We start from the raw sequence: 25,071 nt of genomic DNA, 5'->3' as shown, positions 1-25,071 counted from the left end.
AACGTGGGGACTTCTGAAAATTGAACCCTCCCCCCCTTTTGCATCTGGTCATGGTTATTGTACTCGTTCATTTGCATCCCCAGAAGCCTCCCGATCCTCGGCCGTGGCTCTTTCATCTGTTCCTATGTGGAGTTTTTGTTTGCACATCTTTATCGACACATTCAAGCTTGACAAAAGCTCTCGCACTGTAAAAGTCAGCAAATAAACCACGATGATGGCGCCACAAGTTTTAGAAGATTGACAACTTTACTGATTATGAAAATGACATAAAATGTTAAAATCTCCTGAAGTACTGACATCATTTCCTGAACAGAACGTGTGAAACACATGAAAGAAAACATGAGAAAAATTAAGCAGCATTGCCCAACAATGCCATTCAAATAATACAGTTATAAAAGGCACCAACACTTGCTGAGGCGGTGGTTCAACTCCCTGCCCTGAATGTGCTCTTTGGCAAACAGACGTCCACCTAACACCCCGAAGAATCCGGAAGCTGCAACGAAGACTGCGTCACAAATCTTACAATAAAAACATCATTCAGAAATCTTCATTAATACAAACCACACTTATAATAACAACATACTTAATAATAATAATAAAGCCCCACATTGTAGTAATCTCTAATTTTTGCTCATAGTCTTTAAATATCATTTATTGGGGTATTTACAGACACAAGGACAGTTTAAAAACTACTCTGACCCATTCCTGAGGTTGGCTTTATTTTTGTAAAGTTTGATAAAAAAAAAAAAACAAAAAAAAAAACAAAAAAATCTGGTCATGTAGATTTCAACAAAACAAAACAAAAAAAAAAAAAAAAACATCCAGGCAAATTTGGTGCCCAAGACTCGAGCAAACTATCACAGAGTGGGCATGAAGAACCGCACAATCACAGTTAGGAGGATGAGGAGGGGTGTGGCCTGAAGCAGGGGGGCGGAGCTCTTTAGCGTCACCTCCAGCGGGTAGTGGTCGCTCACCTCCAGCACCTGGCAGACACAAGCAACACAAGCCAGAGTGTGTTAACCGCTCATGCGCACAAACCTGAGTGGTAATAAACCAGAAGATCGGGGGTCATGATCTGGTCTCTGCAGACCACCTAGAGACAGTTTGTCTTGTAACAGACACTAAATAATCAAAACTGAATTGAATCATGAAGAAAAAGCTCCACTGGGCGAAGGTTCAAAAACATGATTTTACAACCAACGCTGAGAAAAGAAACCCAGAAACAGTCTCAGAGCTTCTGACTTCCTGGTTCCAGATTCTGGGTTTAGATTCTCAGATTCTGGGTTTGGTACCAAACACATTTGGCCAAAGTCCACCTTCATATTTTGAGTTATTCATGGTCCTTAGCTCCACCCATCAGCAAGCATCCAGAAGCTCAACCAATCAGAAAACACCAGACACATCCGCTCGTTCTCAGGAGGAGCCTCTCCTCGTGATTGATGTTTTTTGTTTCTCTAACTGATTACGGGCTTTTGGGTGAAATTCAAACTGAATGACTGGAAATGAGCAGAATACGGTTATTTTCAACTTTAGCTTCCAAAGAAACGGCCGCAGCCCAAATGACTGGAGCTGATTACAGAAGTGGATCCGTCATTTAAACATGAGCAGTGCTTCAGATGTTGTTGTCCTTTTAAAAACACAAAACAGAACACAGCAAACACCGACAAGTGAGATGGCGGATGGTTTTCAGTTCAGATGGCCTACCTTCCTCTTTTCAAGTTTAAAATCTTCCCCAAATTTAAACACTTGACTGGAGAACGGCACGATCGCCTTCAGGAAAGGTTCTCCGTGGACCACGATCCTACGTACGTGCACACACACACCAAGACAAACACACACAGAAAGAAAAGGGTAGGAAATGACATCTGATGTTCAAAAATGATAATAAAAAACATGCAAAAACCTTTGTCTCTTTATTTTTTGTATTTCCTCATTCGCTTACCAGACCGAGACCCCCCCCACACACACACACACACACACACGCACACACACACACACACACACACACACACACACCTACCTACCTGTCGTACGGGCAGGTGGTGGAGTCAGTGACGGTGGTGTCTGCTCGGTCTCCGATCAGCCAGGAGAAGTTGGAGTTCTTGTACAGCCTGATGCTCTTCCTGTCTTTGCGGGTCACGTAGGCGCAGCCGGCGTGGAAGTCGCCCAGGAACATCACGTTCTGATCACACAAAGACATGCAGGGTTTTTGGGGGTCTGGAACAGCAGCTCACCGCCGCGACCAGCCCGTCCTAAAACAAACGGCACAGTCACAGCTTCTGATAGCACGACTCGCTCCATCGCTTCATATCTGAGCGTACGCCTGCTCTTTGTAAGGACGGGTGGAGAACCCAGCAGAACCCACCACCTTCCTTCCATAAGCTCTCATGAGGTTGAGATGAGAATGTGATTTAATGAGTGAAAAAAGTAATAATTGCTCGGGGGTCATGTTCTGGGTCTCTGGAAAGCGTCTGGAGACAACTTTTGTTGTATTAGACGCTATATAAATAAAATTGAATTGAATTGAATTACCCAATCAAAACGAGGCTGGTGCAAATAGAGCTGGGTATCAACATGTTTTCAATACCATCCCTCCATCCATCCCTCCATCTTCTTATTCAGGGTCAGGGGGGTCTGCTGGAGCGTATCCCATCTCTCTTCAGGTGAAAATCAGTTCAGTTCAATTACATTTTATTTATATAGCGACAACAACAGTTGTCTCTAGGATCTTTCCAGAGACCAGAACATGACCCCTGATCAATTATTACATAAACAATGGAAAACTCCCCTTTCAGAGGGAAGAAACCTGGACCAGGATCATGAGGTCGTCAGGTTGTCAGTACTTTCAATACTAGTTTATCAAAATTGATCTTATTTAGAGACTAACTTCAAACATTAAAACATTGAAAAAAAGGTTGAGAGAGAGCAGAGAACTAGGAGGAAGCTCAGAGTTATCCTGTCCCAAGATGATCATCCCCTGTACAGTTTTTTGCGAGAAGTAGCAGAAGTAGACGGCTTCTTTTGCCCAGATGCTCCACAGAGAGATTTAGGAAGTCCTTTGTTCCTGCAGCAACCAGACTTTTTAACTTGGACTGCTGATGTCATGCCTTGCTGCTATACTAATCCTTGCACTGCACATTGCACTTTAAACTGCTTTTTAAACTGCTGCTCTTTTAGACTGTCATAACTTGCTGCCATAATTGCTTGTACAGTGCACTTTAAATGTGTATTCTTTACATGCATTTTTTTTGGTGGGTCATTTTCTGGTTATTTTGCTGTTGTATTGATCCACTGCTGTCCCTAGGTGGAGATATTGTTAATGTATATTGTTGACTGTCTTATGTTGTATTGTTGTAGCCATGGTGGCAATGAAGTTTCCCCTTTGGGGATTATTAAAGTTGAATCCAATCCAATCCAATGGATTTAGTAATTAACACTTTCAGTGTGGATTGCAGAAAAACTGGTTTCAAGCATCGGCCTCTCACGCTGTTGTTCCACTTCCTGCTGACTTCCTCAAAGACGTTGTAGAGCTGGTCGATCTCCTGGACGGCCTTCTTGGGGTTAGAGTGGAGGGGAACCAAAATAAACTCATTGATAGCTGGAAGACAGAGTTCAGAAGGGTTAATCAGAGGAGGAGGGGGAGAAAGCAGATGGGTTTTATATCCACTCACCAGTTTTAGTGCTTTGAAACCGGATGACAAACGGTGGTCTGTCAAAGGACAGCTTTCCCTTGTACTGATGCTCTCCCGTCACCTTCACTTGCTGTGGCCTGTTTGGAGAGGAGGGAGGTAGGGAAGGAAGGAATTTAGGAAATTTACCATAAATAAAATAATTTACAGTTCACAGATGAGCACACTCCAGCACACTAACACCAGCTTCCTTCTTAAGGAAGTCTAAACTGAAGCAATATCCAGACTTTCCATACACACTTACAAGTCTTAGGGCCCTAGGGTAAAGAGATTAAAACTTCTTAATCAAATTCAAACTCTGCAAGCAGACATTGTTTTACTACAAGAAACACACTTAGTTAAAGCTTCAGCAGATGCATTGGCCACGCCAGAATTTCCGCACGCTTATTCCGCCTGTTACAACTCCAGACAAAGAGGGGTAGCAATTCTCATTAATAAAAGAGTAAATTTCACTGTAAAGGACACACACATTGACTCAGAGGGTAGATATTTAATTTTAGTCTTGCAAATTCAAAGCTTGAATTTATGTATTTCTAATGTATATGGTCCAAATGTTGATGACTCCTCGTTTTTTCACTCTTTTTTCACCTCACTCTCTGCTCACCTAGACAACACAGTCATCATCGGAGGAGACTTCAACATGGTTCTGGACCCTGGAGTGGACAGGCTCAGTAATGCAGGCGGACACAGGAGTTGGCAGTCAGCAAGTATTGTTAAGCAATACATGAATGATCTGGGTCTTTGCGATACATGGCGCTCTTTACACCCAACCCTTAGGAACTACACTTTTTTCTCAGCCGTTCATCACTCATACTCTAGGTTAGATTATTTTCTAGTCAGTAGCTCTCTGATGAGAGATATCTCAGAATCACAAATACACCCAATCAATATTAGCGATCACGCACCTGTTTCTTTCACTCTGGGGAAGAGGGGGAGCGTATCATCCTCCAAAGTTTGGAGATTTAATACATCATTACTCAAAGACCCCGACTTTACTAACTTTTTTAAGAAAGAATGGGACATTTTTTTGCAAATTAACGACCAGCCGGAAATATCAGCAAGCGTTCTATGGGAAGCTGGGAAAGCAGTAATGCGAGGCAAAATAATTTCCTTTTCGTCAAATAAAAAAAGAAAAGACAACTTAAAAACAAAAGAATTAGAAGGTGAAATAAAGACACTAGAGGAGGCCTTCCAGACTTCTGCAGATGAACGTATCCTTAGCAAAATAAGGAAAACTAAAATAGAATTAAATAAAATAATTGACGCAAAAACGCAGTTTCTAGTACAAAGGCTTCGCCTGGAAAACTTTGCACATGCTAACAGATCAGGAAAATATTTAGCCAATCAATTAAAAATAAACAAAGAAAAAACAACCATAACATCTATTAAGGACCAGTCAGGGGAAGTTACACATGATCCCTGTTTAATAAATTCAATCTTTAGAGACTTTTACTACAAATTATACTCGTCACAAATTGAACCATCTGATCAATCCATTAATGAGTTTCTTGGAGAAATCAACCTGCCAAAGTTACATCAGGAACAGGTTACGAATTTAGATTCACCACTCTCAATAGGAGAACTCCATGAAGCTCTTCAACATATGCCCAATAATAAAGCTCCGGGCCCAGACGGTTTCCCAGCTGAATTTTATAAGGAATTCTGGAGCATATTAGCACCAACGTTTTATAAAATGATTCTAAATATTAGGGAAAATAAAAGCTTACCCTTAAATATGAACTCTGCTAATATTAGTCTTTTATTAAAACCGGATAAAGATCCCTTGCTCCCATCGAGCTACCGCCCAATTTCATTAATAAATGTAGACCTTAAAATAATTAGCAAGGCCCTTACTGAACGTCTGAAAAGAGTCACCCCTTCTATTATACATCCGGATCAAACAGGCTTTATTAAAGGTAGACATTCCTCTACTAATATTCGCAGATTATTAAATATTATAGATTATTCCAGTATCAATAAACAGGAAACTACTATTATATCCTTAGACGCGGAAAAAGCATTCGATAAGGTAAATTGGAAGTTTCTATTGGCAACCTTACATAAATTTGGATTTGGTGAATCTTTCCTTGACTGGGTAAAAATATTATACAGCTCTCCCAAGGCACGTGTAAGGACAAATGATCAAATCTCTACAAGTTTTACCTTGCAAAGAGGCACTAGACAGGGTTGCCCTCTATCTCCCTCATTATTTGCAATATTTATCGAACCTTTAGCAGCAGCTATTAGACAAAATCAAAATATTAAAGGTATACAATGCAAAATAGTAGAGCACAAAATAAGTCTTTATGCGGATGACGTACTCCTCTTCCTCCAGAACTCACGATCTTCACTATCACAGACAATTGCACTTATAGAGGGATTTTCATCTCTGTCTGATTATTCTATTAATTGGTCTAAATCCACCGTTTTGTGCGTGAACTGCAATTTTAGGAATATATCCAATACTCAATTACAATCAGGGAACATTAGATATTTAGGCATAAACATCTCCCCTAGGCTGTCAGAGTTAATAAAATTAAATTATGTTCAACTTATAAAGAAAATAGAAGATGATCTTGCTAGATGGAGCTCTCTCCCCATTTCACTCATGGGTAGAATAGCCACCATTAAAATGATGGTTTTACCAAAAGTAAATTATTTTTTCTCAATGATACCATTCAAACCCCCTCTTTCCTGGTTTAAATCGCTGGACTCAGGTGTTTCAAAATTTCTGTGGAAAAATAAAACTCCACGCATTAGTTTAAAGACATTGCAGAAATCTAAAGAATATGGAGGTTTAGAGCTACCTAATTTTCAGTATTACTTCCTTGCCAATAAATTACAGTATATTGTAAAATGGTCAAAGGATCATCCTTTAGATAGTCAATGGCTGGACTCAGAGCAAGTGTTTTGCAACGAACTAGAAATCTCAGAGTTACCATTTATTAGTCAAAGTATCAAACGTCATCAATGTTTCAAAAGCATTAATATTAGCACAACTTTATCAGCTTGGTGGGAATTTCTTAAAGTAGCTAAAATTTCACTTTTTCCATGTGACCGTACACCCATATGGAACAACCCAGACATCGTGAAAAATGATAAAAAGATGGTTAACTTCGTTCAATGGAGAGATCAAGGAATACGGTATTTACAGCACGTAATTGTAGGAGGACAGTTTGTACCTTTCAATACACTTATGGTTCAATACGGAGTTAGCAGGAGTAAATTTTTAGAGTATCAACAACTCAAGGCCATAATAAATAAAACATACAAAATTAGACAATTAGACTTACAACTTCCCGCTAAGATAATAGATTTATTAAATCTAAGCAATTTAAAGTTGTTATCAAAACTTTACAGGTTAGTGTCTAAACTGGACGAGTCAGTCTCTCTCCCGATCTCCAAGTGGGAGGCGGATCTCTCTCTGAATACCGACCAGCTTTCTTGGTCACAAATATGCTTAAATACGTTTACTATGACTAAAAACCCAAACTTACAACTTATACAGTATAAAGTTCTTCATAGAATACATTATACTGGACAAAGGATGTTCCAGATGGGCTTTGTCACCTCTAATATCTGTTCACAATGCACAGAGAACACCCCAGATAATTATATGCATGCTTTATGGTTCTGTACACCGGTACAGAGGTTCTGGAAGGAGATTTGTGAGGATTTATCCACATGGATCGACCACAGAATCCCAGTGTGCCCCACGGTGTGTATATTAGGTCACCTGGGAGACACTCAAATAGATCCTAATTGGACACACCGGGTTCTCACTGCCTTATGTATCGCAAAGAAAACCATTCTAGTAAATTGGAAACAAAAATCCAGTTTATGTATTAACCATTTTAGGAATCTTTTATCAGATCATATTAGTAGTGAGATAATGTCTGCCTCCACTGAACAACACTCGGCTGAATTGCACTCTCTGTGGTCCCCGATTATTGGTTTCGTTACCTAGTGGGGGCGGGGGGGTGGTGATCTCGTAGCCCTTGGGGTTGGGGGTCGGCTTGGGGGGTCTGGGGCGCGGGCCTCTGGTGGCCCCTGGGGGGCGGTGGGTGGGGCCGCGGGGTCCTGTCCCTGGCCGGTGGGGGCCTTGGGGGGCCTGTGGGGGGGGGTACCTCATGGCGGTGGGGGGGGTGGCTGGGGAGGGCTCGGGCGGGGGGCGGTGGCTTGGGCGTCTCCGGGCCTCCTGGGGGGGGCTGGGCCGTGGACGTGGGGGTCCCACCCGGAGGGCCCGGTCCTGCCTGGGTGGGGGGTGGCTGTCTGCGCTGGGGGGGCATTGCTGCCTTGGTCCTCCGTCGCTGGGCGGGGGCCGAGTGCCCCTGCGGATGTGGGGACTCCGTGACCCTTGGGGTGTCCGCCGGGGTGGCCTCGGGGGGGGGTGGGGCCGGGTCCGGAGATCGGGCCTCCCCTGACCGGGGGGCGCACGGGCGGGCGCGGCGGCGGGGTGGCGCCATTCCCAGGTATCTATGTCTTATGTTGTCAGTATGAATGGGAGGATGTTGGACCGTTTCCCCCTCCGTCTGGGGGCTCCGGCGGCTCCGGGGGCGCCCGTGGAGGTACGGTGGGGCCCTGGCCCGGCTCGGGGGGCCGGCCCCCGTCTACTGGATGGCCGGTGGGGGGACGCGGGTGTCTTATCAGGGCCAGCTTTGCTGGTCCTGCCTCCTGGCTTCGGCCTCCGCTCCCCCTCTTGCCCCCCCTACACGATTCATACGCACATAGGCGAAAGGCGGGGGGTCCGGGTCGTGGGGGGCACTGTCCCGCGTGGCCCGGCACTCCCCGCCTCACGGTTTTAACAGCAAACTAGACACTGCACATTCAACACTTTATAAATACACTTGACAAGGACACGTAGTTCGGGAGGGGGGGGGGTCGGTGTCAATCGATACTTGGCCCTCCCTCCTCCCTGTTTTTATGGCATTAATCACATGCACTCAACACAAGGGGCGGGAGGGGGTCCCACATCACCCGCGTTCCCTCACCGGCCTGGGCCTCGGACGGGTGGGTCGGGTTACCCGGGCCTGGCGGGGCCCGCCGTGCAGCCTGGGGTGCCTTCTGGCGGTGCTGGACCCCCCCGGGGAGGGGGAAACGGTGCGTGATTGTATGTCTGTGTCGGTGAGAATGCGGTATGGAAGGATCCTGCCATGGAGGATTTGAGCCTCCATTGGCAGGACATCAAAAACTTAATAATTTATCAATATTATATTATACAAAGATGGTTATTATTATTAGTATTATTATTATTAGTATTATTATTATTATTATTATGTATAGTATATTATATTATTATTAGTATAGGTATCGGATAGGTGAATGGATGAATGAATGGGATGCCTGGGTCTGGGGCCCTCCGTTGTCGGGCCTGCGCGGGTGTCGCCTTGTTGGGGGGTTCCCTCTCTCCGGGCCCGTCTCCGGTCCCCCCCGCTGCCTCTACGGCGGGGCGCCCCTCTGGTCTTGGAGGGCCACTTTCGTGGGGGACGGGTGCGCCTGCCCGCGTCGGCGGCCGGGGCGGCTCTGTCTCTCCGGGCAGGCTGGCCCCCTGCCGGGTGGGGGTCGTTGGCCTGAAGGGTGAGGGCCTCCTGGCCGCGTGTCCGGCCCGGACCGGGTGGCCGGGGATTGCCTGGGTCGCGGTCCGCCGCCGCGGGATCCCTGGCTGCTTCTTTCCGCGCCGTGGGGGCCCCGCCCGCGGGCCCCCTCGGCCGCCGCCGGGCGGGGGGGGGGGCCTCGCAGGCGGTGGGTTGCCTCCCTCCTGCTTCTCCCCTCTGTGGGGTTTGCCGGTGGCCTGGGTTCCGGGCTCTTCCTTGTCGGCCTCTGGTCTCGCGGGTGGCGGGGTCGCTCCCCCCCCTCCCCCACTATAGATACACTTCAGGTGGAGCTTTGTTTGGTTTATTACACACACACACACACACACACACACACACACACACACACACACACACACACACACACACACACACACACACATACACACATACACACATATAGTCATTTAGTCACATGCACACACACACACACACACACGCATGATCATATACATACACACACACACACATAGACATACACACTGGCTTGTTCACCTGCATGCTGGCTCTCTAGTTTTTGGGCTTAGTTAGCGGTAGCGATAGCTTAGCTCAGACTGCGATCAGATCTCAAGATTTAGGTCGATTGCTGTTCGTGTTTTGGTTGGCTCCGTGCCGGTTTCGTGCTTTGTTTGTGGTTTTTTGTTGCAGATTTCCAGTGCTTGACGTGTGTCTCCGTGTGTTCCTGCTTCCTGGATTGGCAGTGGATGTCGTCACCCCCCCCCCCCACCCCCTCCCCCCCCCAAAAAACAAAAAAAAAACAAAAAAAACAAAAAAAAAAAAAACACTGGGTTTGTATGTGTATATTTATGTATGTGTACGCATATGTGTGCGTATATATATGTATATATTACATATAGTAATAATGCACATATATACACTTTTGGTTTCTACCGTCATGGTATCAATCAATAATATGTGTGCAGACAAGGTAAAAAAAAAAAAAAAAAAAAAAAAAAAAAAAAAAAAAAAAAAAAAAAAAAAAACAAGTCTTAGGGCCCGATTTACTAAGATCCTAAATAAAGAGTACTAAATTGCGTGTGCACTGAAAAAGTTTGCACGTGCTGTTGTTGTGTGTTTTGCGGGTGATCAACTAAGATTGCGTGCGCAATTGATAACAGGTGCAAACAGCAGTATTTAAATGAGGTGTTGCGTGTCTTACGGTTTGCGGTGCAAACTTTGCGCCATGGAGAGTCTGGATGGAAAGCAGGATATAGTCGCAAGCGCAAAATGAAATTTGACGAGTTGGAGTTAGAGATATTAGTGGACGAGGCAAATTGTTGTGCCGTATTCAGCACCCCTGCCGTGAAAAGCACCCCCCGTATATTCAATGATAAGTAGACCAAGAAAAAAAACAACACACTGACACTTCAATAAATTTATATATACACACTCACACAAACACATACTTAGGAGTTTATATTATATATATTTACAAATATTATGGAAGACAACACAGTAAGCAGGCTATTAATTAATGACATCAATAACCATTTACCCGATTTTTGTTATCTGTGACTGTGATTGTGGGAAAGTATGACTATTGTGGAATCCATGAACGCATTTAAACGTGAATCATTAACACAAAACTGGACGCTAAACAGAACGTGACACGGAATGAGAATATAATTTTTGTCAGACGAGGGGGTGCTTTTCACGGCAGGGGTGCTGAATACGGCACAACACCGGGGTATGACAACTGCAGAACAGGCGCACAATAAGAAACACTTTTTTCTCCATGAAAACACGTGATTTATTTATTATCACAAATAAAAAAATGAATGTGCCTCCTGTGGCAAGCTTTTGCTGAATAATACTCGATTTAACATTCAAATAAAATATTTCTCCTTTTGCATGTGGAGATTAGCACCTTCCTTTCAAACGTATTAAATACAGACGCAATCACAATCCCCGCAAAAACTTTCAGGCTTGGTAAATCTCATTGTGTGTGGTAAATGGAGATATTTGCATTTTCCCCTCCCAGTATTTAGGATTTCTGGCGGGTACGCCCCATATTGATTATTCATCAGGGCAAAAGTACTAAATGAATAGCCTGTGCTATTTTGCTCATTTGAGAGACGCAGTCCTCTTTGCACGCTGTTAGTAGATTAGCTGGCACTTTGGTTTGCGGGTGCTGTCAAGTTTGCACACGTTTTTACACACGCAAACCTTTAGTAAAAAAAAAAAGTCTGAACTTTGGACCGGCGGAATGTGCCCAGCTCCTCTGGCAGTGAAATGAGCCCAAACCAAGACCCCTCCACCACCGTGCCTCAGTCTGTAGGCAGTATTAATGAGTATTGCTTTGTCTAACGTGGTGAACCAGCCGGGAGGCTCACTCCTGGGAGGACCGACACCTACAACTGCTTCTCTATCACTGCTGATGTCTTTCCTTGGTATTTTGCTAACAGACAACCTAATTCTCCAGACCAGCAAAGTGGATTTTATTCGCAGCACCTGGCTCTTAATTAAGCCCCGCTCCTCAAACACAGATGGGCCAATGGCTGTTGAGCATCAGTTCCACAGGGAGCAGAACCCGGACATCTGACACCGTCAGCTCCACAGGAAACCACGGGAAAGCCCTGAACTCTAGCGTGACTCCAGGTGTCCGGAGAGGCTGGACCATGGTCAGTTCCTATGAGGTAGCGAACAGTTGCCTTTCGGGTGAGCTGACCCCGTTAGCACGTTTCCACAGTGCACCGTTATCAAGCACTTGTTGGTTCCTGACCCAGCAGGATCCTCAAGCGCAAGTCGCAATAACTCATCGTCTTTTACCTCATATATTCATAAATCAAAAGTCTGCTTGCTGAGGAATTGCACCAACCTTGTTTCTTATCAGAAACTCAGATTATCCAGGTTGGACTCAAACTTTGTAATTTTTCAGTTTTATTATGCAGTTTTTCCCCCCACAGGAAGAGTTTCAAACAGATCTGCATGTTTAGTGTCTTACCTGAAGATGAAAACATACTGCTCCATGTCGTCTGGAGAGTTTCCCAGACTCGTACTGGTCACTGACTTATAGCGATGTCCGTTGTACCTCAACACAAAGACAAAGAGACAGCGACTAAAAGACAGCAGAGGAACAGTCTTCAGAGCAGCAACGCATCATCTAGCGGTCAGACGGACGAACGGGAACCAATCGCACCAAAACCTGCTCTAAGGCTACGGTCCCATGAGAATTGTTGGAGTTTTTACAGCTGATTCAATAGATCCTGAACTAAATCATTGGGAGAGAATCACAGAGTTTGAGGTCTTTAAATTAGTTCTGACTCCAGATGAAATCAAACGGATGATGACCAGCGGCGATAAATGTAACTTCACCTCATCGCCTGAGCCTGTCAGTACTCTAGAACTAAAAACTAAAACTACTGGTAACAGAATAGTTCTTATTTACCACTGACACACAACTTTTAATGCACGATATGTAGTTGCAGGTTGATGTTTAAGTGTTTGTCTCAGCAGCGCTGGCGGCGTTACGCAGTTGGCGGTGCTTTGATTAGTAATCTTTACTACGTACGTCTCTATATTTAAGAGGGATGAGTTGAATTTTTTGTAGCATAGACGTGTAAATGCTAAAGATGTTACATCATGAAAGGTTTGTGTCGCTGGTCTGTCGTTTTAACTGTCAAAGCAAAAAAGATAAAGAAAATCTGGTTAAAAAAAAAACATTTTTTTTTTTATTTGTATTTTAGAGTTAGTGCAATCTACAATTTTCAGCTCCAAATGCTACATGTTTCATTCTTCTAGCCAACTTTAAAGATCACATTGTATTTTCTGATAAACACTTGTGAGAGATTTAAAATGCAGAACTTCTTTTGAGTTCTTCTGTGTTTCTGCATCTTAACAGGGATCTGCTGACACGCAAGACCTACGTCACAGTCGGCTTTTATACTTGACAAATGTCGTAATTCCTACAAAACGCTGGCCGTCGGTGTTCACACGTCACGTCAGGTCCTGATGTGTCATACGTAGAGTTTGTGTTGAACGGGTTTGCAGTTCTCTGGGGAGGAGCGTGTTAGTGTACGATGGCCGACAAACTGAAGGTTTTCTCCAGCCTGAAATCAGAACCCAGAGGAGGCGCACAAGTCTAGATTCTGTCAGGCCGCGAGAATTAAAACACTCAAACCTGAGAGTCTGGAAAACTCCAAGAGTTGGGAGTTCTGAAACGCAACAAAACCTTAACCTGCAATTCATTTGAGCCTTTTTTGAGCAGACACAACACAAAGTGACCGACTATGGAGAGCAACAAGAAATAAAAAGGATAAAGTTCATAGAGTACACTGAACTGAACCAGTCCCCGATCACCACAAGACGCCCCTTCACTTTTGGACCAACACCACATTATGGTACCACTTTTTTGTTCATATTAATCCACACTAGTTTTATTCAATGATACTTGTTTAGTCATTCTTAGCTAATTATTACGAGTCACTTTAATTCCTTATCAGTCTGTTTTGTTGATGTATTATTTTCATATATTTTCTATATCTGAATGACAGTTTGTCAGACAAAGTATGTCTAAAGTATAATTTACTGAGACGTGAGGGTGACCGGCACCAAAGGAGCTTTCACGAAAAGCTTTTATTCGTTCAGACAAACACGACCTGTGACTCACCTCTTTGTGCCAAAGTCTGCCAGATAACCTGATTACTTAAGAAATATCTAAAAATCCCCTAACTGCTAAGATCTTCCTGATATCCGAGTACGCCACATGTGCAGTTTTCTTTGGTGCATAGTTGGCTTTAACTGCTTGGCTTCAACCCTAGGTGAGTGTGGATACCTGAACACCAGATGTGTCCCAATGCTTCATTTTCTCTGGACCTTTGGGCCACAACTGGACCGCGCAACACTTGCTGAAGTTAGCTTACGAAACTTGGGCCAGATCTGGCTCGTACAGTACATACCACAACCCATGTCTGGTCCAGTTCACCACCTTTGGCCCATATCTGGCCCACCATAGCACTGACCAGTGACATAACCAAGCCACAAATGCCAAAAGTAGTCCGGATTAGGCTCAAAAGTGTCTACTAGTGCGTAATACTGTGAGACAGAGTCTGAGACGTAAAATACCGAAACTGGAAACCAGCATGTGATTGTGATCAATAACCTCCTGGGAGTTCCTTGTAGTCCAACTTCACCAAGCAGTACAACTCAACTGTATTGTGTCTGTCAAGTAAACCTCAAACAAATCAACACATTGAAGTTTTGGTTCTTTTAAAAGCTTCAATTTTGTTGGACGTAGGGTTTTTGTGAAGTCACACTTCACTTCTTCCACCACCGGGGCAGGTCTTAGGAAGGTCACATGTTAGCATAGCCCTTCAAACGTCTTTCCACAGATCCACAGACACCTTGTTAGAGTGACGACGTACAATAATCACATACGTGTCAAGCGTTTCATCCAGCATGGGTTGGCGGTGCACATGCTGAGACACCAACGGACATGCATTTGTTAGGGATTAATGGTGCAAATCCAGAGTTTATCATTCAATAACACCGAACACACACCGTTAGCACGGTTCAGTTAGCGTGTATGGGTTCAAGACTAGTCCCATACAACACAGTCCCCACACCAATCGTCGTAAATAAATCAAGCATTCACCAGTAATCAAGAGGAGAAAAAGTCGGACATCAGAGAAGAAGTAGCTGGCTGTCGGGTGAAGGCCTGGTTAAGGGATGAAACCCAACTGGACCAGCAGAGACAGACGGTGCAGCCGACGAGCATCCAGACAGGCGCTTCGCTTCTCAGGCTCTGGGTTTCAGTACCAGCGTCACAACACTTTAAAAGTACCTGTTCTCCGACTCAATTGGAGGAACAGGAACCGGATGACGGACATCACGAGACCTCGTCCCAGCAGTCTACCGGTTTATTTTGGAGGATCTTATGGGCGGTAGTGTGACTTTTTCTGGTTCGTCCAGTTCTGGGTCAGGACAGGACAGTTTGTCCTCACAACGTCAAAGACTTTGTTTGACCACTTGTTTGGCAAATTTTGAGTTTCCCCTGTCATTTTAAGGGTCGTTAATGACCTTCGTTTACTTTGCAGGTCCTTATGTGCGGTATAAACGTTTATTCTAATTAAAGCAGAGACTTGGACTCTGCTTGAGCAGCCCGTTTCAGAGCCGCACCTAAACAAACTTTACAAATACCTGTAAAGTGTCAACAACTATCACTTCTTTGAATTTACAGATCTCTTTGGGAGTGGACGTATCCAACCCGCAGCACTAATGGGTCGGGAATAAAGTCTTAATTATATATTAACTAAATTATATAAACAGTGGTCCAGTTAAGAGTCCACGCAGCTGCTGCAAACACAATCAAACTGAAAGTTCAGCATCTTCTGCGACCGTCTGAACCCAAAACTATTCTCAAGGACCGTTTCAGGAGTGGTACAGGAGGAGATGAGGGAACACGTCCAGTCCAAAAAGTTTGCAGAAGCACAATGTGAAAACCATCTACACGTGAAAAGGTTTTTGACTTCAGGACTCTCTCGTGTGGTTTGGGAGAAAGTCTCCACGACGTTGCGTCGGTTAGTTGAGGTTCACCAACGTCTACCTCGACGCAGCTCTCACCACACCATTTCTATCAGGTTGAGGACTGGACTTGGACTGGACCACTACAGCGTCTCGATCCTCCTCTTCTTCCGTTATTCAGATGTAGATTTGTTGCCATGTTTGGAAACAGTTGTCCAGAGACCGTAAACACCCAGTTTGGGCCAAGTTTTAGCTATTTGGACAGCTGGCTTCACATTTGCATTTACAGCCCGGTACTGAGACTCCAACACGACCCCAGACCATGACCCCTCCTACACCGTGCTCCACACCTGGACTGACCTCATTTTAAGACCCGGTGAAGACCAGAGGACTTCCTTTAAAGGGGACCTATTATGAAAAACAGGTTTTCTCTTGCTTTAACATATATAAAGTGGTCTCCCCTCAGCCTGCCAACTCAGAGAAGGAGGAAAGCAACCAAATTCTGCAGTGTCTGTACAGCCGCCCGGATGATCCATACAGTGTGATGTGGATCTACGAGCCGTTCAGATTCTGCTCTCTTTCGTTACGTAACGACGGGTGCGGTTTACATAGGTTGGCCTCCGATGCGTGAAACCACGCCCACAACTAACTCCACCGGCTGGAGCTTCGGCCATTTTTTCATAGCGGTGTATCGCGTCATTCAGGCAGCCAATCAGCACAGAGCCTCATTATCATAGCCCCGCCCACTCAGAATCCTGCATAGATAATGAGGTTAGAGACTGGGATGCTGCAGACATGGCTCAGAGGCTGAATTTCTAATTTATTTAGCAAAAACAATCAAAAGTTTGTTTTTAAGACATTCAAAGCCTGTTTAAAATAGGTATTAGATGCCATAATAGGTCCCCTTTTAAGCATGTCTACTGATCAGGAGAGCCTCTAGCGTTAGCCTCTGGACACCCATCAGCTGGTTGTAATGTTATAAAACCTTGTCCAGAATAAACTGAGATAAACTCTCGGACGAGCTGGACCCGACAACCCAGCTGGCTGCCCAGAATAAAGAGTTTGTGAAGGAGGTAAAATCAGAGGTGATTAAGGTGAGTGATTGTGATTAGATAGTGTTTCACATGCTGATGAAATCCACTGTACCTTTCAGATTCCCTGTTGGAGGCAGACAGTGGACACACAGTTACCAGCACATCCTACAAACCCTTCTGGAGAACATGTGCTAAAACCGAGCACTTTCATCGCTGCCTCACACATTCCTGACACCGTTCTCTGCAGGATTTTACCACAGTTAAAAAAAGAGGTTGTCACATGACCGTGACATACTGACAGAAGAAAACGAGTGTGTTTACATTCAAGAGTCGTGTAATTAGTTCGGTTATGGTCATTTGTGCGGCGTTTGCATCACATGATCTCTCCACCTGTACCTACGTTGTGATAAACCTCACTGTTGACATTTTCAATAGGTTTATTTTCTTATTTCCAGTTTGTTTGATTAGTTCAGTTTTAATTGGATTATCAAGTAAATCAGTAATTCAAGTTTTGAATAAAAACATTAATATTGACTTAGATAGATATTGAAAAAAACAATAATCTAGGATGAAATGATCCTTCAAAGTCTCGCAGACAGCAGCAGAAACTGTCCGGCAGATTCTGGGTTCAGGACAAAAACTCAATGATGCAACGAAAAAATACAAAAATACAAAGTTCAAATAAAATAAAACCCTTGATTCAATAAAAAATAAAAAACTGCTAAAAGGTCAATTTATTTACTGGTTTTACTGGCACGATTAAGATCAAATGTTTCAGCAACACACAAATAACCATAAAGAATAATTATGTGTTGAAGCTGCTGAATGTAAAGTTAACACGACTCCAGCGTACCTGTTGAGGGCAGCTAGCAGAGCGCCGATGGCTTTACCGTCCGGATCCACCACATGCTGCAAGAGGCAGATGTCACAGCGGGACACGATCTGCACATGCACACACACAAAGAAAGATACTAGGTAATCAGGATGCCAAGTTTTATCTGAGGTGTGGTTTGAGTCTCCCGCCGGTACCGGGGGAAGCTCAGAGCCGCTGCTGCTCCACATCCAGAGGAACCAGCGGAGGTGAGGATGCCTCCGTCCCGGGGACGTGTTCTGGGCACGTCCAACGGGGAAGAGGCCGTGTGGCACAGCCAGGACACGCTGGAGAGACGGGGTCCGGAGGCCCGCTAGGAGAAAATCTGGACCTCTGTTCAGGCTGCTGCTCCAACAACCGTTTGGACAGTTTTAACTTCCTACTCCCAGCCGCTGCGGCCTGAACCGGGACGGGCAATGTAAAAAAACAATAAACTCCTATCTGAAATATTTATTAAAGTTGGAATGAAGTCACAGCTGCAGGAGCCACAAACAAACCCCACACAGAACAAGCCCGTCATACCCGCGTCAGCGTGTGCAACACTCTGTAGTTGGAGGCTTTATCCAAGTTGAAGTTCTGGACGTTGTACGAGCAGATCCTGAACTCCGACGCTGCCGGCGTCCAGACAGAGAGGCTGAAGACACAGAAAAGGAGGAGGACGGAACGACGAGAGGAGAAGTCTTTCATGGCTGAGTCTGTGGAAACAAGAAAAACACTTGTGTGATGTCTGGATGGAACGTGATGGCGGTAGGAGACAAGTATCCCAGCGGGCAGGGCTGGCTCTCGCTCTGGGCCCTGTGCAGGATTCTTGGAGGGGCATCTAGTGAAACTACAGAGCGATGGAGGAGCTCACACCCTGGAAGATTATCTCTGATAACAGGGGATGGCTCTGCGCCCCCTAGTGGCGATCCTGTGCAACAGCATGGCGAGAGCGCATTCTCTCACGCTTTTTAATAAAAATTACATGTAAAATAAGATGGTGGTCCATTTTAACTTCTTTTTAAATGTATTAATTAATGAACTGTGCATAAGATATCAAAATTGTTTGTCACCATTTTTTGAAAGCCTTTTAATAGTTTTGAACCTTTTACACAAACATGACTTTGCAACGACCTAGAAATGTATTCCTGTTCCTCCTTGTTGCTCGTTATATGTTGGGAACGTTATCGTTGCGCAGGGAATCTCACAAATAAACCCAGCAAGCCGATACGGATGTTATCGAGGCTAAAATAACACGTCATGTTTGGGCCATCTGATGGGAAAAGAAAAAATACGTACGAAGGGGCCAAAATGACTTGAAGAAGAAATAAAAAAAACTTAAAAATTCTGACTTTAGAAACTTGCATATTTCTGAGTAAACCTTTTCAGCTGACAATAAAGATGCATACTGGTTTAGTCACTCAGGCATGGACTTGTGCTTGGCAGCCAGAACAGCCGGCTTCTGACAGCATCACAGCTACTCTGAGCACGGCGATGCTGAACGTTGATGTAACCAGAGAGCTGGTGATGGACTCCAGGAGAACGAGGACAGCTCCACTGCCCCATTGCATCCTGGGTGTGAACGTTGACAGTAGACTGGACTGGAAGAACAGCTGGCTGCGCACGAGAAGGCGATGAGCCGACTGCTTCCCGAGGGAACTCGGACCCTTCAAAGTGCGCAGCATCAGAACCAGCAATCTGGCCGGAGAGGTCTGAGGCCGTGGTGGAGAGGAACGCCTGCAGACAAACCGCTGTCCATCAAGGACGACCCTGACCACGCTGCAGTTTCCCGGTCTGGGATCAATAAAGCACGTTGTGATTCTGCTCTGACTGGTGTGGGAGGATCTGAACCAGCAGCTCAGCTAAGAGCATGTAACCTGCTCACTTCTGCATCGGCGAAACGCAGCCGTCATTTCTGGTTTCACCACTGAAACGACAGGTAATGTTGTTGTTCAGCAGCTGATCCACGTCTCCTGCAGCGAGGACCAGCTGAAGGAGCTGGAGGCTGTTGACAACCGGCAGGACAACCGGCAGGACAACCGGCAGGACAACCGGCAGGACAACCGGCAGGACAACCGGCAGGACAACCAGCAGGACAACCAGCAGGACAACCAGCAGGACAACCAGCAGGACAACCAGTAAGACACTTGAGATGAGAATGAATGCAAAGTTAACATCTCAAGTTAAAATGATTGGCTGTGACTGACAGGTTGGCGTGTCCCATCTGTCTTAGGCCTGCACGTCCTGCACATGTGAGAAAACCCACAGAGGATGTTGCAGGAGGTTGGTCCAGTTCTCCTGCAGTGAACGGCACTGACGAGACCCGTTGATAAATAAAACCAAAGTGACCCAATGGGACGAGACAGAAAGGACCTGTGAGGTGAGGAACCCACTTCTGGAAACCTTGGACAGACCCAACGGTCCCACTCCAACAGGAACCACCACTCGCAATAACAGAAGTGGAAACGTCTAACCCAGTTTAGAGGGAGGAGCCAGACCAGGGGGAGGGGCTGGTTTAACCTAATAAACATGTTCAGACCTGAGTGACTGCAAAACAGCAGCAGCAAAACAAACACTCACACGCCTCGGTCCACGTTCCCTTTTCAGTCAAACTGAGACCGTCGGAGCGGCTGAGTCTGTCCACAAGCTCAGCCTGCTTTGACTTGGCTCAGTCCTTTAAACCAGTGAGAAAAGCCTGAGGAGGTTCTCGTGTTCTTGCTACTAAAGCAGAAGCCAGTCTGGTTGTTGTTGAGTATACAGGACTGTCTCAGAAAATTAGAATAGTGTGATTTTCTGTAATGCAATTACAAAAACAAAACTGTCCTACATTCTGGATTCATTACAAATCAACTGAAATATTGCAAGCCTTTTATTATTTTAATATTGCTGATCATGGCTCACAGTTTAAGAAAACTCAAATATCCTATCTCAAAAAATTTGAATATTCTGGGAATCTTAAACTGTGAGCCATAATCAGCAATATTAAAATAATAAAAGGCTTGCAATATTTCAGTTGATTTGTAATGAATCCAGAATGTATGACATTTTTGTTTTTTTTAATTGCATTACAGAAAATAAAGACCTTTATCACAATATTCTAGTTTTCGGACAGTCCTCTATGGTTTCTCTTCAGTAGGGACGCATTCATGGCAGTTTGACAACTGGTGGGACGGTATCACCAACATGTAACTAAAAATGTACTTCCTGTTTACATCTACCACTTAAAAGTTTAAGAAGCACATGTAAATGAGACCCGTGAAGAAGATTGTCCTTTTAACTGAGACATTCCTCCGTCTCAGCATCATTCAAGACTCAGCTCTCCAACAGAACTCCCGCGCTGATATCAAGATAAACGTCTCATAGCTTTGACCCGGCACAGATGTTCTGCACCATGATCTGTCGGTTTGTCAGACTCTTTTACCGAGGTGAGCGTGTTTTATTTCTAATTTTTAGATTTTAATTTAGCTTTTCTTGGTAAAAAAAACATGAGGACACGAGGGGCACAAGTCCAGACAGAATGTATCCAGATGAAGGATTTACAAGTCAAAACTACAGGCTTCATCTTCATGTAGAATTCAGAAGCAAACGTCATAAGAAACAGTTGATAAAAAAGACCATGAAAAAGTATTCATGTGTACTTATAAGTGCTACAGAGGCACGTTAAGGTGAAAGTAACGCCTCGCCATTTTTGTCTTCACACATTAAAAACGGCTGTCAAACGGTGTGTGTGTGTGTATGTGTGTGTGGGGGGGGTACTCGCTGTTCCAGGGATTACAGAAGTTGTGGTGCAGCCACTATGAGGTCAGCCAGCCAGCTGGCTTCAGGTGTGTCTCTCTCTGGGTCCGACTCACGGTCTAATAAGTGGTGCAACCAGTAGAGCGACTTCTTTCAAAACGGCTCTACCCGCCGGCTCAAACCACCACAACTCTACCTGGACATTCAAAGAGCGTCTCACACGGTACCTCCAACCCAAACAGACGCCTCGCCGGGGTTCAAACCAACAACTTCAACCACCACCCCGTGAAGCTGCATTTTCAAACTCTACTTCTGAAGTTGGGAGGATGTTCTGGAGCATGTTTTCCCCGTCGTTTTTGCTGTATTTTGATTACTTTAATTACATTAAAACATTATTTTAAGCCTGACGTCCAGATGTCAATCGGACCACTCCAAACACCTTGATTTCTGCTGCTGTGTTTGGGATCACTTGCTGTCACATGACCTGGTTTCAGCCAATCTTTAGTCTGGTATACAGAGGAGTTCACCATCCACTCAGGGACTGCAAGTTGTTCAGGTCCTGCAGCTACAAAACAGGCCCAGACCATCACCCCTCCGCTGCCATGGCTATGAGGTGTTTGTGTTGACATCAAGACCAAACATCTCCACTTTTGTCTCCTCTATTCCAAGTCATTTTTCCAGAAGTCTTGTGGTTTGTTGCTCGGTGGCTTCATGTTGTCTTTGAGCAGAAAACGCCTCTTCCTGGTAACCCTTCAAAACACGCCAGACTTCTGTGGTCTTTGTCTGAATGTACTGCCTCACCAAATAAAGCGATTATGTAAAAGATTTTACCTGAAAGAGGGTGCATCAACCATGTCCCCAAAGCTGAAGCACAGCAGAGAGGGAGGACAGGGGAGGGGTCATCAAGTTCACCAGCTTCTGCTTTTAAGTGCCTCGTTCAAAAAAAAGAAATGACGGGGGCTGCTGGGTGGCACAGTCGTTTAAGCAAGCGACCCATGTACCGAGGCTACAGTCCTCCTACAGCGGTCGCAGGTTCGAATCCTGGCCAGCCACCCTTTGCTGCATGTCATCCCCATTCTCTCTCTATCATCTTCCTATCTACACCTTGAATAAAGACCCCTAGTGCCACAAAAAAATCTTTAAAAAAAAAAGAAAGACCGTAGTCCGCCATCGTTTGTACCCCCTTTACATCCTGCTTTAACTAGGATCAGGATCTCGGCGCTCAGCTTCCTTAACCGGCTCTGAAGCTTCAACTGGTGACTGATTCAGTAGTTACTCTTTAACCGTGTTGTCCTCCACCAGCACACAGGAAATATGTTGAAGTTAATGGAAAAACACTTATTCGGGTCCTAGTCCTGATACCAGCACCTTCAGAGTCACCTTTGGAGTCCCTTCCAGACCTTAACTGAGTCTTTGCAGAACCACAAGGAAAGGGAAACATAAGTTTGTGGTGGTGGACAGCCTCAAGTCCCTGAAAGCACAAACTGCTGCGCATTAATAGGAATTTTAGGAGCAGTACAGTACGTCATTTTGTCAATCTCAGGCCACCCAAAGCTCACGCTGAGTAAACAAGTCACTACTGTAATCCTGACAAACAACAGCTGAGAACCATTAGGAATATACTCATTTTAGGAGTCGGAAGGAGAGAATTAAAGTGAATGTATAGTTAATTGACCAATAATCACCAATAAGGAAGAACAAACACGTGAAACAAACACTGACACAAACAACCAGAGACAGATTCTGTTTGGGTCACAAACTCAAACTACATTGTCCAAAAAAACACTTACAAATATCAAACACTCTTTCTGAGTGGGCCAAGTGTGATCCAATTCCAGGGCAGGTACTGGTTCTGATTGTCCTACCTGTTCAGGTCCGCTGCACGTCGAGCAGACGTGATCTGTGCTGCTCCAGAGCTTGTACCTGGGTGGCGGCTCCGCGCTGCTCTCTACCTGCTGAGGTGTAACCTCTGGCCCCGCCCACCCCACTCACCTTCCGGGTGCTGTCACTAAGCCACGCCCCCTACAAACCGATCAGTCCACTCCCGCGGGAATCATGGGAGCTGTGTTTGTTGTGATCGGTCAAGCCGTGCGTTTATTTAACAAGTCACTTAAGTCACGTGGTACTTGTAAAACATCACAGAATGATGGACACAATGAACAATGAAAACACATATAAACATACACAAACACCCAGAGGTTGTCGTGCCAAAAAGTGTTTGTCTGCCAGAATCTGATTTCCCCCCTGAAAATGGGTCTTTTTACCTGCCAAAAATTGATTGAAGGCCAAATACAGTTAATGAAAGGTTGTTTCTACCTAAATATGATTTGATCTCATTTTTGAGCTTCATAATAAACACTAGAGCTCACAGGATTGCTTTTAACTCTTTTAAAGGACCATTACAACACAAAATAGTCATTTTGACCTGCCAAAAATTGATTGAAGGCCAAATACAGTTAATGAAAAGTTGTTTCTGCCTAAATATGACTTGATCTCATTCTTGAGCTTCATAATCTGAAAATCTGACGTTTTAGCGCTGTCGCTCAACGGGCTGCTGTGCGCGCCCCCGCGGCCAGAAATCAGAATAAATCAGATTCTGGCAGGCAATCACTTTTTGGCACAACACCTGTCCCATGTCGGCTGCCATTCTGACTGCTATCAAAGACATGAAAACTGAGTTTTCCACCAGGTTTGGTGGCGTTTTGTCCGCTATTGAAAGTGTCAGGAAAGACATCACTGACTGCAGCTACAGAGCGGGTCACGGAGGCAGAAACAAGGATTTCAACAACTGAAGATAATGTTGCCTCGCTCCAAACAAAAGCACAAGTCCTAGAAAACAAAAATAAAGACTTGGAAGCAAAATTACTGGACCTGGAGATGAGATCAAGGCGCTCAAATTTGAGGCTTGTCAATTTACCGGAGGGAGCGGACTCAGCGGACGGGGGGAGGATGCCGGACGCGCTGGAACTCCCACTGGGGCGCACGGAGCTGACGGGGGAGAGGGCGCACAGGATCGGACCAAGCGCACGCAATAATCCTTCACCCCGCACGCTGATTATGCTGATTATGAAGTTTTTGGACTTCAGGGATAAAGAACTGGTGACAAGAGCAGCCAGAACAAAAAGAGAAGTGCGATACAAGAACCAGACAGTGCGGTTTTACCAGGATGTGGCGCAGGGCCGGTTCTATAGAAAATGATGACTATAGGGCTGCATCTCAGATCAGAGGGGGGGGCACATGCCTGGCACGTTATTCAACACTAAATTATGCATTTTCCCATAATTTCAAGCGGAATGATACTAGCAAAACAAGAATATTTAAAGTGTATTTCAAATGCTTTATTGCAGCAATATTGCTCCAGAACAAAGAAAATGCTACATTTAGTCTGGGCTACCTCACCCATCAGACAATCTAGCAACAGATGTTTCTTACCCTGAAAATAAAACAATGAAATTCAAACTAATTTTATCTATACAGCTCAAAACCATCACTGAACATGACAGTCATTTCAAGTGGAAAGATACCATCCATCCATCCATCCATCCATCCATCCATCCATCATTCGCTGCTTATCCGTTCCTGGGTCGCGGGGGCAGCAGTCTCAGCAGAGATGCCCAGACTTCCTTCACCCAGACACTTCCTCCAGCTCTTCCGAGGGGAGTCCAAGACGTTCTCAGGCCAGTCGAGAGACATAGTCTCTCCAGCGTGTC

At 45.0% G+C, this 25,071-nt stretch overlaps 1 protein-coding gene across 4 annotated transcripts; it reads right to left on the bottom strand.

Moving 5' to 3' along the window:
• Positions 1-223: 223 nt before the first annotated feature.
• LOC133456930 (deoxyribonuclease-1-like) lies at positions 224-24,506 on the bottom strand. Of its 4 annotated transcripts, none has more exons than XM_061735644.1 (10): positions 24,279-24,506; positions 18,170-18,342; positions 17,630-17,718; positions 16,889-16,900; positions 12,225-12,311; positions 3,672-3,769; positions 3,486-3,598; positions 2,025-2,182; positions 1,705-1,801; positions 224-983 (listed from the first exon to the last, which is right to left on the bottom strand). In XM_061735644.1, exons 2-10 carry the CDS (start codon positions 18,332-18,334, stop codon positions 858-860), a joined length of 945 nt encoding a protein of 314 aa, XP_061591628.1. In that variant the 5' UTR covers positions 18,335-18,342; positions 24,279-24,506; the 3' UTR covers positions 224-857. The 4 variants fall into 4 exon arrangements, with proteins under 4 accessions (XP_061591628.1, XP_061591629.1, XP_061591630.1 ...); XM_061735645.1 differs by lacking the exon at positions 24,279-24,506 and adding an exon at positions 23,227-23,324; XM_061735646.1 differs by lacking the exon at positions 24,279-24,506 and adding an exon at positions 23,152-23,280.
• Positions 24,507-25,071: the final 565 nt, after the last annotated feature.

Source organism: Cololabis saira, chromosome 12 (genome assembly GCF_033807715.1).
Source record: "Cololabis saira isolate AMF1-May2022 chromosome 12, fColSai1.1, whole genome shotgun sequence".
Lineage (NCBI taxonomy): Eukaryota > Metazoa > Chordata > Actinopteri > Beloniformes > Belonidae > Cololabis > Cololabis saira.
The sequence above is the reverse complement of the archived record's forward strand: the minus strand, read 5'-3'. Positions and strand labels throughout refer to the sequence as shown.

Excerpts from the sequence above, each read along its gene's own strand:
- LOC133456930 (XM_061735644.1), bottom strand. The coding sequence starts at position 18,334 with ATGAAAGACTTCTCCTCTCGTCGTTCCGTCCTCCTCCTTTTCTGTGTC. Across the intron at positions 2,183-3,485 it reads GCAGGAAGTGGAACAACAGC|AACGTGATGTTCCTGGGCGA; the intron begins GTGAGAGGCCGA and ends TTGTGTGATCAG. Across the intron at positions 1,802-2,024 it reads ACCACCTGCCCGTACGACAG|GATCGTGGTCCACGGAGAAC; the intron begins GTAGGTAGGTGT and ends GCACGTACGTAG.